General features: G+C 51.7%; 1 protein-coding gene across 1 annotated transcript in view; it reads right to left on the reverse strand.

Moving 5' to 3' along the window:
* The window catches only part of SLC6A3 (solute carrier family 6 member 3), a 52585-nt gene that overhangs the window by 34779 nt on the left and 5003 nt on the right, over positions 1-12803 (reverse strand). The window contains exons 2-3 of the mRNA XM_029053603.1: positions 5284-5581; positions 2895-3026 (exon numbers count right to left, since the gene is read on the reverse strand). Of these exons, the coding sequence (XP_028909436.1) occupies positions 2895-3026; positions 5284-5581 (430 nt within the window). The remainder of the gene's footprint in view (positions 1-2894; positions 3027-5283; positions 5582-12803) is intronic.

The following is a 12803-nucleotide window of genomic DNA, read 5'->3' on the forward strand; positions in this document are numbered from 1 at the left end:
TCGGTCTGTGGCTCATTATCTCACTTCATTACTCTTCTATTACAACCTAGCCCGTGCACTTCACTTCTCTAATGCTAACCTTCTCACTGTATCTCAATCTCATATATCTCACTGCCCACAACCTGCCTCTGGCCTGGAATGCCCTCCTTCCTTCTATCTGACAGACAATGACTCTCCCTCGCCTCAAAGCCTTATTGAAGGCACATCTCCTCCAAGAGGTCTTCCCTAAGTCCTCCTTTCCTCTACTCCCACTCCCTTCTGTAACACCCTGACTCTCTCCTTTTATTCGACCCCCTCCCAGCCCCACAGTACTTATGTACATATCTGTAATTTCTTTGTTTATATTATTGACTGTCTCCCCCTCTAGACTGTAAGCTCATTATGGGTAGGGAATGTGTCCATTCACCGTTGCATTATACTCTCCCAAGCTCTTAGTACAGTGCTCCGACACAGTAAGTGCTCAGTAAATTTGACTGAATGAATGAGTGAATGAATAAATGAAAGGTGGTGTCTGCCGGCGGCAACAGACCGGAGCCCCTCGCTATTCCTAGTTCTAAATTCAACACGATCGTTTCCGTCTTAAAATGTCAGACTCTGCGTTCTGCCCTAGGTGTTTAACTTGTAGATCTCAGCAAATCTCAGGGAAAATCTTCTAACCGGCGGGCGTGATCTTTATCAATATTCACCCTTGGGGAGCCCGGCCCCACCAACCCACCCAGAAGAAGGATCGCTACCAATACAGCCTCAGAAACCGAGATTCAGAAGGACCGGACTTGGCCACTTTCTGGGGGCCATAAACAGGCCCCAGTTATTTACCCATCGACTCCTTCGGTGGCAGAGCTGGGGTCTGTGAGCACCTCGCCCAATTTAAACTCTAGTCAATCGGGAGTAACCCCTGCCTCAAGGTCTTCCCAATTAAACCCTCTTTTCCCCATCTCCCCCTCCCTTGGACATCATCTATGCACTTGGAACTGTGACCTTTGGGCATTTGATATTCACCCCACGCTCAACCCCACAGCGCTTATGTACGTGTCTATTAACTACACACTATAAATTATTTATTTATATTAACATCTGTTCCCTTTCTAGACTGTAAGCTCACTGAAGGCAGGGAACATGTCTACCAACTCTGCTGTGTTGTACTCTCCCAGGTGCTTAGTATATTTCTCTGCCCACAGTAAGTGCTCAATAAATGCCATTGATAATTATGGTATTTGTTCAGCACTTACTATGTGCCAGGCCCTGTACTAAGCACTGGAAAGGTTGGGCTCATCCAGGTTTGATGATGATGATGATGATGACTCAAATCCCAGAATCAGAGGCTGGAGAGGATTTCCTGCAAAGAGGAACAGCTCCATCTTGGATTCAGAGGAAGGGGCCCTGTGAATAGACTCCCCGAATCCCACTTCTCCCTGGTCTGGGAAGATTGGGTCTCCACTGCTAAAGTGAGGGAAGTGGTTCCATGAGGAATTCTCCTAGCCAAATTCCCTTCCACTCCAGGATTCCTCTATGCATCTCTCTTCCTCCTGCTATTCCTTTGACCCTTCTTTCCAGCTCCTGCTGGGTCCTTTGGACTCCCTTCTGCCCATAATAAATGGCCTGGGGTTCTCCTTCACCCTGACAATTTGCACGGGTGATAGAAGACAAAGAACCCATGGTCGGACTTGTTCAGTGACTCACCAAATCTAATAGGCTGACAAAATGCCATTACAAAATGTCCTTACATCTCCCGGTCAAATCCCATCAACCAGGAGGCTGGTTTGTTCCAGTTGCACTGGACTGAACACATATAGCAGTGCATCCTCTATCACACTCCCTTTTCACACTCCCTTCCCTTTCAGCAACCCAGGATGCTCAAAATCACCCCCACAGGCTCTTGGAAACACGCTCGAGGGAATAGATGATCCTAAAACATGGCCCACAACATGTCTATACTCCCCCTCTAGACTGTCAGCTCCTTCTGGGCAGGGAACGTGTCCGCTAATTCAGCTGTATTGTACTCTCCTAGGCACTTAGTACAGTGCTCTGCACATAGTAAGCTCTCAATAAATACCACTGGTTGACTGATTGAATGATTGGTTTCAGACGCTAAGAACCAAAACCAGTTTCTAGGGCACCTCCTGAGGAAATCCTTGCTGCTTTTGCAGCTTTGATAACAATAATAATAATAATTATGGTATTTGTTAAATGCTTTCTGTATGCCAAGCACTGATCTAAGCATGGATGTACAAGTTAATCAGGTTGGATACAGTCCCTGTTCCACATGGGACTCACACTCTTAGTCCCCATCTTATTGATGAGAGAATTGAGGCCCAGATAAATGAAATGACTTGCCCAAGATCACACAGCAGGCATGTGGCAGAGCCGGGATTAGAACCCAGGTCCTTCTGACTCCCAAGCCTGTGCTCTATCCACTAAGCCACACCGAGAGGTGGGGGCTGGGGGAGGGTGGGAATTCCTCATCTGAGAAACTCAGTTCAGCAGCCCTCTCCAGATTTCCCAAATTTACTAACATTCAGTTCTGGACCAACTCAATCTGGATATACAAATTAGACTTTAGTTGCACTATTCTCCCACCTGGGAGAGATGAACTGGCCACTTAATGCTGGGTTGGGATTAAAAGTGTCGGAAAAACTAGTTGAGAGATTGGACGTGGAATATGAGATGGGAGAATGAGAGACAATATACGATATCCTTTTCTTTATCCCTGTCTTTGAGCTACCAAATCCTGAAAGGGGACAGGATTTTGGTTCTATCCGATGAAGAACTGTTTTTCTTGTAGGTAGGGAACATGTCTATCAGCACTATTGCATTGTACTCTCCTAAGCATTTAGTACAGTTCTCTGCACACAGCAAGTGCTCGGTAAATGACATTGATCGACGGATTGATTTACCTTTGAATATCGGACAGATTTTCCAGACTCCAGCAGCGCCTTCTCTGTTGAACTGCCCCAACGCCAGCTCCATGTAGAAGAGAGGCATCCCAGCAATGACCATGAAAAATAAATACGGGACCAGGAATGCCCCTGTGGAAAAAGAATGAAATGTCATTTCCAGTAAACAGATGGGCTGTGACTGCTTAAAAGTAGGGAGCGTCAGAAGTGAGAAACCACCAGAAACCACCAGTTCCTTATCTTCTACCTATGTGAATTGTCAGGGTGAATGAACGAATGAAGCCCAATCCATTTATTATGAGGCAGAAGGGATTCCGAAGGACCCGGTAGGGCCTGGAAAGAAGGGGTGAAGAAGAAACGGGAGGAGGACATGGAGAATGGGAAGTTTTGGTTCAGGACTCTTCTCTCTGGGTTGATATCTTGTCTTATCTTATGCCGTCGATGATATAGAAGTATACATTAATATCTCCCCATTTAGACTGTAAGCTCGTTGGGGGTAGAGAATATGCCCGTTTGTTGTTCTATTATATTCTCCCAAGAGCTTGATAAAGTGCTCTGCACAAAGTAGGCACTCAGTAAGTCTGATTGAATGATTGAATGAATGTCTGAAAGCCAGAGGACTCCACCGTTTCTGTCATGTTGACACTGCAACCTGTTATCATCATTGTCTTTATCTGCCTCCCTGAAGCCCCCTGTGGTCATGGGGGGGGGGGGGTCTGCCTGTTATGCTGGTATCTACCCCAGTGCTTAGGACATAGTAAATGCTTAACACCACCACTAATTAATAATGGGGCCGGAGTGTCTCGACATTTCTTACTGAGAGTCCACCAGGCAGGGTGAACCTAGACTAGATTGTAGACTGTAAACTATAAGCCCTCTGTGGACAGGGATTGTCCCTCTTTTTTGCTGTACTTTCCAAGCTCTTAGTACAGTGTTCTGCATGCAGTAAGCGCTCAATAAATATGACTGAATGGATGAATGAATGGATCCCCAGGGTGCTGTGTCTTCAGAGTCTCCAGCCTGGAATTTTTTTTTTTAAATGGTATTTGTGAAACACTTACAATGTACCAGGCACTGTTTTTAGCACTCAGGTAGATACAAGGTAATCAGGATTGGACACTCTCCATGTCCCACATTGAGATCACAGTTTTAATCCCTCTTTTACAGATTAGGGAACTGTGGTACACAGAGATTAAGCCACTTGCCCAAGGTCACGCAGTCAAGTGTCAGTGCCGGAATTAGAACCCAGGTCCTTCTGATGTCCAGGCCCGAGCTCTAACCATTAGGTGACACTCCTTCTCCTGTGGGAGAATACTGGGATAATAATGCCACTTTCAGCCTTCGTCATGACCCCAGGCTGAATTTGCTAAGACAAACTCTCCCCAGTTCAGGATCTCCCCAGGTCCTGCTGCCATTCTCCCTTCTCTTATTTCTCCCTCCTCTTATTTCTCCCTCTAGATTGTAAGCTTATTGCGGGCAGGGAATGTGTCATTTTATTGTGCTATTGTACTCTCCCGAGCACTTAGTACAGTGCTATGCAGAGTAAGCACTAAGTAAATATGATTGGCTGACAGCTTTTAAATACTGGAGTAGAAAGTTACACACCAGCAAGGTTCCTTGACTGATATTTCCCCTGGGTGGGTTGACCACAGACCCTTAGTTAAGAATACGGAAGCTTTTTGTAGTCAGGAAACGTGACTAGCAACTCTCTTTTATTGTCCTCTCCCATGCATAAGTATTCATTGAATCGTATTTACTAAGAGCTTACCGTGTGCAGAGCATTGTACTAAGTGCGTGGAAAGTACAATTAAGTTCAAGTACAAGTACAGCGCTCTGCATCCAGTCAAAGCTCAAGAAATATGATTGAGTGCTTGGATGAGAAGCAGCATGACTTTGGGGATAGAGCATGGACCTGTGAGTCAGAAGGGCCTGGGTTCTAATTCCAGCTCTGCTTCGTGACCTTGGGCAAGTCACTTCACTTCTCTGGGCCTCAATTCCCTCATCTGTAAAATGGGGATTGAGACTGTGAGCCCACGTGGGACAGGGAATGGGTTCAACCCGGTTTGCTTGTATCTATCCCAGCGCTTAGTACAGCGCCTGGCACATAGTAAGAGCTTCACAAATACCATGATTATCATTATTATTATTCCCTGGACCTCAGTCACCTAATCAGTAAAAACGGGGATCAAGATCGTGAGCCGTACGTGGGACAGAGACTGAGTCGAACCAGATTTGCTTGTTTCCACCCCGGTGCTTAGTACAGCGCCTGGCACATAGTAAGTGCCTAACTAGGGCCATAACTATTATTCTCATCATTACGTGGGTTCCACTGAAGGATTTTCAGAGGACACGGGCTAAGAAATCCCAGCAGCTCTGGGATTGGCTTTACCTCCTCCATTCTTGTAGCAAAGATAGGGGAACCTCCAGACGTTGGCCAGGTCGACGGCAAAGCCAATCACAGATAGGAGGAAGTCAATCTTCTTGCTCCAGGTCTCCCGCTCCTCCACCTCCATAGCTTGGGCAGGGTTGACGAGAGTTGAGTTGGTGAACTGCACGCCATTTTGCTCTTTTAAGAGAATCAGTTCCACTTCTTTGGGGCCCATGCTGTTGGATTCTTTAGCTGGCACTACCCCTGAAGACATTGGTCCCACAGGAGTTCTAGTTTTAATTATGAGCGGATTCAGGAACTAACAGCCGGGGAAGGCTCCTGGCTTCAATCTTCGAGGTCACCAGAAGAAAAGAACAAATGCAATCATTTAGTGGGACTAAACCGTCCCCAACTCATCTGTGAAGGGTTTATGGAGGAACAGTGAGCTCTCCTAGAAAGTAGTCTGAATACCTCGAATTTGCGGCATCATTTTAAATACCGGCCAATTTTACAACCGTCGGGGGAGGGACGAAGGAGGGGGTGTGAAGAAGGACGCAGAAGCCTTGGTGATTTGCCACAGAAGTATCTTGTCCATGTTATGAGAGGGGAATCAGAGAAATCTGATCCCACTGAAAGCCTTATCGTGAATGGACAACTTCAAGTTACTTCTGAGAGATTTGAGGAGAAATATTCAAATATGCTATCACTGAACAGGCACCTCTAGACCGTAAGCTCAATACGGGCAAGGAACGTGACCGCCAGTTCCATTGTACTGTGCTCTCCCAAGCATTTAATGCAGTGCTCTGCACCTAGTGAGCCCTCAATAAATATGATTAATGGATCAATTGATTGATTTGAATCCCCAAGGAACCTGCTGCCCTCGTTTAACTTTTCCATCACGTACAGTTTTTCAGGATTTGGTCTCCTTCCTCATTCCCTCATATCCCTCTGAGGGAAGGGGGATTTGAGAGGCACCAACCCCATTTCCAATGACTCAAGTCAAGGTGTTACACAGACCCTGCATGATGGAATTGCCCGGGTAGTTGCTTGGGTTCCGGTTTCAGAGGGGAGCTCTCTGAGACTCTGGGCAAGTTTTAGTGGCTCCTACGCTGCGGGGCCCAGCCTCCTCCTGTCTTCCCCAGACGCCTTGCAGAGAGGACAAAGGGGGGGACAGAGAGGAAGAAGGGGGAGACAGAGGGTGGGGGGAGACAGAAAGGAGGATAAAGGCGACAGGAGAGGGGAGAGAGGGAGGAGGGTGAGGGAGATAGAGAGGGGGATGGGGGAGAGAGGATAGGGAGACAGAGGGTGGGGGGAGACAGAAGGTGGGGGAGTCGGAGAGGAGGATGGAGGAGAGAGGATGGGGAGATGGAGAGAAAGAAAGGGGAGGTAGGGAGGAGGATGGGGGAGACAGAAGGAAGGGAGAGATAGGAGGAGGGGGAGTCAGTGGAGGATAGGGGAGACGGGATGGAGGAGACAGAGAGGATGGGGGAGACAGAGGAGGGTGGGGAGAGAGAGAAGGCTGGGGAAGAGGATGGGGAGAGAGAAGGATTTGGGTAGAGGAGGATGGGGGAGACGGAGGATGGGGAGAAGCAGAGAAGAGGATGGGGAGACGGAGAGGAGGGTGGGGAGAGAGAGAAGGCTGGGGGAGAGGATGGGGAGAGAGAAGGATTTGGGTAGAGGAGGATGGGGGAGGCGGAGGATGGGGGAGGCAGAAAGGAGGATGGAGGAGACAGAGAGGATGGGGAGACAGAGGAGGATGGGGGAGACAGAGAGGATGGGGAGAGAGAGAGGAGGATGGAGGAGAGGGGAGGATTTGCGTGGAGGAGGCTGGGGGAGAGGAGGCTGGAGGGAGACGAGTCTGGGGGAGAGGTGGATGGGGAGAGGAGAGGTTGGTTGGGGGAGGAGGACGATGGGGAAGAGAGGAGGATGCGGGAGGTGGCGGTGGAGGGCTTAGGGACAGCCGGAGGGTCTCGTCCCCCCGTCCGACGCTCCCAGGGGCTCCCGGGGGCTCACGTTCCCACTGGGATCCTTGGAGTTCCTTCACCGGGACCCCGGGCGGGGCAGGACCGGGCAGAGCCCCCGCGGGGCATCAGGGCGAGGGGTTTGGGGAGGAGAGGGTAGAGGGGGCGCGGGCACAGGAGGGCACAGGAGGGCACGAGAGGGGCGGGGGACCAGAAGGACGCCCGGGAGACACGAGGACACGGACGGCAGGGACACGGCGAGGGGGGCACAGGGAACACAGAGGATGGGGGCTCGAGGGGCACAGGGAGCGGAGGGCACGGGGGGACAGGGAACACAGGGAATACAGGGCGCAGAGGGTACAGGGGGCAGGGGGGAAAGGGAACACACAGGACGGGGGCCCAAGGGGCACAGGGGATACAGGGAGCAGAGAGGGCCCAGGGAGCGGGGGGCGGAGGGTGGTCTGTTCCAGGAGTCCGTCGGAAGGGTAGGTCCGGTTCCCTGGGCGGCCCCCGGCCAAGCTCTGTTCACTGTCCCACCCCGTCCATCCAACTATCCATCCATCCATCCGGCCGGCCGTCCATCCGTCCGTCCGTCCGTCCGTCCGCCCGTCCATCCGTCCATCCATCCGTCTATCCATCCAACCATCCACCCTTCCATCCATCCATCCATCCATCCGTCCGTCCGTCCGTCGTCCGTCCGTCCGTCCGTCCGTCCGTCCGTCCGTCCGCCCGTCCATCCATCCATCCACCCATCCATCCATCCATCCATCTATCCATCCATCCGTCTATCCATCCAACCATCCACCCTTCCATCCATCCAACCATCCACCCTTCCATCCATCCGTCTATCCATCCAACCATCCACCCTTCCATCCGTCCGTCCGTCCGTCCGTCCGTCCGTCCGTCCGTCCGTCCGTCCGTCCGTCCCTCCGTCCCTCCATCCATCCGTCCACCAACCCGTCCGTCCACCAACCCGTCCGTCCATCCGACCGTCCATCCCTCCATCCGTCCGGGCACGCACGCACGCACGCATCCATCCACCCATCCCATCCGTCTGTCCACCGGTCCATCCTTACCCGCGGGGCGGCCCGGTCCCGGTCCCGGTCCCGGTCCCTGTCCCGGTCCCTGTCCCGGTCCGGGTCGGGCTGGGAACCCGTTGATGCCGGAGTGCCCCCGGGGAAGCCGGCCTCAGGGCCGCGCTGGGAGACTCGTCCCGTGCCGCCCGGGCCGCTGGCCACCGGCCATGGGACCCCCGAGGGGGCTGAGCTGGGGGCGGCCCGGCCCGGCCCGGCCCGGCCAACCGGTCTGAGCAGCTGTGCGGAGCTGGCCGGTCCTGGCCGGTGCCTTCCCCGGCCGGCGGCTCTCCAGCCGGAGTTTGAGGCCGGCCCCCCTGGCCCCTGCCTCCGCCCCCAGCCCCAGCCCCTCCCCCTGGCTCTGCCCCCACTAGCCTGCCCTCCCTCCCCGCTGGGATCGGGGCTCCACCCTCCCCCCCGCCAGGCCCTCGCCAATTCAGCCCCGAATAATACCACTGATCGGAGTAATGATAATAATGAGGTTGGCGTCTGTCAAGCGCTCACTACGGGCCAGGCACCGTACTGAGTTCCCTCTCCCCCCGCCCCTCCCCCTTCTTCCCCCCTTCGCTCCAGCCCCCTCCCCTCCCTCCATCCCCCTTTCTTCTCTCATCCTCCCTCTCCCCTCTCCTCTCCCTTTTCTCCCTTCCTCTCTTCCCCTCTCTCCCTTTTCTCTCCCCTTTTCCCTCCCCTTCTCTCTTCCTCCCTCTCCCCCTTCCTCTCCCCTTTCTCCCTTTCTTTCTCTCTTCCTCCCTTCTCTCTTTTTCCCTCTCCCCCTTCCTCTCCCTTTTCTTCCTTCCTTCCTCTCCCCCTTTCTCTCCCCCTTTCTCCCTTCCCTTCTCTCTTCCTCCCTCTCTTCCTTCCTCTCCCCTCTCTCCCTTCCTTTCTCTCTTCCTCCCTCTCCCTTCCTTCCCCTCTCTCCCCCTTCCTCTCCCCTCTCGCCCTTCCCTTCTCTCTTCCTCCCTCTCCCCCCTTCCTTCCTCTTTTCTCCCTTCCTTTTTGTCTTCCTCCTCCTCCCTCTCCCTTCCTTCCCCTCTCTCGTCCTTCCTCTCCCCTTTTTCCCTTCCCTCTCTCTTCCTCCCTCTCCCTCTCCCTCTCCCCTTTCTCCCTTCATCTCTTCCCCTTCTCCCTTCCTTCCTTTCCCTCTCGCTCCTTTCCTCTTCCCTTTCTCCCTTCCCTTCTCTCCTCCTGCCTCTCCCCTCTCTCCCCCTTCCTTTCCCTTTTCTCCCTTCCCCTCTTTCTCCCTCTCCCCTCCCTCCCTCAATCCCTCCCTGCCCCTACTGTTCGCCTCCAATGAAGATCCCCGGGTGGTTTCATATCGTGGTGGGGGAGGGTGATCCCGGAGTTCAAGGGACTAATTTATGGTTCCGGGTCTCTCCCGTGCTGAGAAAGATCCCATTCTAGGTCAGTGAGGACGCTGGTATTATTTATTTTGAGACATGGGAAATTTAGGAGGAGGAGGAGGAGGAGGAGAAAGTAGAAGGAAGAGGGAAAAGGAGGAGGAGGAGGAGGAAGAGGAAAAGGTGGAGTTCAGTGTCGGGTAAGTGAATTCATTCACTGAATCGTATTTATTGAGAGCCCCGTACTAAGCACTTGGAAAGTACAATTCAGCAACAAAACGAGGCAACCCCTGTCCAACAACGGGCAGCAGTGTCAGCAGGCCATCCAAGCAGAGATGACCTGGAGGAGATGTGAGATTGAGGAGCGGGAGTCAGAAGGACCTGGGTTCTAATCCCAGCTCTTCCACTTGTCCGCTGTGTGACCCCGGGCACGTCACTTCACTTCTCCGTCTAGTGAGGGGAGATGGACGTTAATATAAATCATTTATAATATGTAATTTATAGATAGGTACGTAAGTGCGGTGGGGTTAAGGGCGGGACAAATATTAAATGCCCAAAGGTCACAGCTCCAAGGGCATGAACGACTCAGAACGGAGAGAGAGCTGGGGAAAAGGAGGGCTTAATCCGGGACGACCTCTTGGAGGAGATGTGACCTTCAAGTTCCTTGAAAGCAGGGATCTCGTCTACCAATGGTATTGCACTTTCCTAAGAGCTTAGTGTTCTGCCCAGAGTAAGCGTTCACTAAATACCACTGTTCGATTGATGTTGCAATTTCCCCAAATTCACCACCGAAAATTCTGATCAGGAAGGGAGCAAGAGAGATACAGATCCCACACATCAGTCTCCTAGCCCCGACCATCTAGTTCCAACTCTGGCAAGAATCGTATCACATCCGTTTACAACTAATTCCTAGTAACACTTGCTTTCACATAGCTCCCTTTAGCATTTATAATAATGTTGGTATTTGTTAAGCGCTTACTATGTGCAGAGCACTGTTCTAAGCTGCTGGGGTAGACCCAGGGGAATCGGGTTGTCCCACGTGGGGCTCACCGTCTTCATCCCCATTTGACAGATGAGGGAACTGAGGCACAGAGGAAGGGAAGTGACTTGCCCACACTCACACGGCTGACAAGTGGCGGAGCGGGGATTCGAACCCAAGACCCCGACTCCAAAGCCCGTGCTCTTTCCACTTAGCCACGCTGCTTCGCTGTGTATTTATAATAATGTTGGTATTTGTTAAGCGCTTACTATGTGCAGAGCACTGTTCTAAGCGCTGGGGTAGACCCAGGGGAATCGGGTTGTCCCACGTGGGGCTCACCGTCTTCATCCCCATTTGACAGATGAGGGAACTGAGGCACAGAGAAGGGAAGTGACTTGCCCACAGTCACCCGGCTGACAAGTGGCGGAGCGGGGATTCGAACTCATAACCTCTGACTCCAAAGCCCGTGCTTTTTCCACTGAGCCGTGCTGCTTCTCTATTCGATTTACACAAGCCACAGTTTAAGCCATTTTCACTTATCCATTTTCCCATTCTCTTATTGTAACCAGGAATCCTGACGGGCAGGACCGAAAGTGAGCTGAAACGGTTCTGCAATGGGGCAACAGAAAAAGAACCAGTGCTTGTGTTCCCACTCTGACTGGAATTACTTCAAAGCAGTCTAAGCGTTCAGGAGAGTACAATGGAGTTCGCAGACACAATTCCTGCCCTCAGGGAGCCATATGTCAAGGAAGGCATCCAGGAGCCATCCCACGGATCCTCCACACATTTTGTTGCTTCTTCCAGAAGCAGAATCCCAGGCTGGCTGGTGCTGTTCTGCCCCAGCAATAACAGTGCTGATGATTTTAGGACTACAGAAGCGGTGTGGCCTAGTGGTTAGGGCACAGGCCTGGGAGTCAGAAGAACCTGGGTTCCCATCCCAGGTCTGCTGTGTGATCTTGGGCAAGTCGCCTCTCTTCTCTGGGCCTCGGTTACCTCGTCTGGAACATGGGGACGAACACCGCGAGCCCCGCGTGGGACGTGGATGGAGTTCAACCTGGTTAGCTTGTACCTACCCCAGAGCCTATTACAGTGCCTGGCGTGTAATAAGTGCTGATCAAATACCAGCATGGAAGCAGTCATGGAGTAGTGGCTAGAGCGCAGGGCTGGGAGTCAGAAGGACCTGGGTTCTAATTCTGGCTCTGCCGCTTGTCTGCTGTGTGAATTTCACTTCTCTGTGCCTCAGTTTCCTCATCTGTAAAATGGGGATTGAGAGTGTGAGCCCCATATGGGACGAGCTGATTAACTTGTATCTACTCCAGCGGTTAGAACACACGTGGGACAGGGACCGTGTCTAACCCGATTAACGTGTATTCACCCCAGTGCTTAGAACAGTTTTTGGCACATAGTAAGTGCTTAATAAGTACCATTTTAGATATTGTGTATATATACAAGTGACGTGACTTGTCCTAGGTCATTTCCTATGACTGATATACATATATATCAGTGACCTTGGACAAGTCACTTCACTTCTCCGTGATTCAGTGACCTGACCTGTAAAAATAATGACGGTATTTGTTAAGCGCTTCCTATGTCCCAGGCACTGTACTGGGTGCTGTAATGGGAATAAGAGTGTGAACTCCATATTCATTCATTCAGTAATATTTATTGAGTGCTTACTATGTGCAGAGCACTGTACTAGGCGCTTGGAATGTACAAATCTGCAACAGATAGAGACAGTCCCTGCCCATTGACGGGCGCACAGTCTAATCGGGGGAGACAGGCAAAAACAGTAGCAATAAATAGAATCAAGGGGATGGACATCTCATTAACAAAATAAATAGGGTAATAAAATCTATATAAATGAGCACAGAGCTGAGGGGAGGGGAAGGGAGAGGGGGAGGAGCAGAGGGAAAGGGGGGGAACAGACACTGTATCCAACCTGATTAACCTGTATCTACCCTAGCGCTTAGAACAGTACTACGGTACTTGACACATAATAAGCACTTAACAAGTATCATAACGATGATGATGATGATTTTTCTTAGTTATCAGACAGCAGACTAAAAATCCTGACTTCTGCCAGAAGGTGGAGACATGGACAGTGTCTAAGGAGAGACCCACCGTCCTGGAGGGGGGGGGGGGGGTCCCATTCGTTCATTCAATCCTATTTATTGAGCGCCTAAGGGGTGCA

The sequence above is a fragment of the Ornithorhynchus anatinus genome, chromosome X3 (assembly GCF_004115215.2).
Source record: "Ornithorhynchus anatinus isolate Pmale09 chromosome X3, mOrnAna1.pri.v4, whole genome shotgun sequence".
In the NCBI taxonomy this organism is placed as follows: domain Eukaryota; kingdom Metazoa; phylum Chordata; class Mammalia; order Monotremata; family Ornithorhynchidae; genus Ornithorhynchus; species Ornithorhynchus anatinus.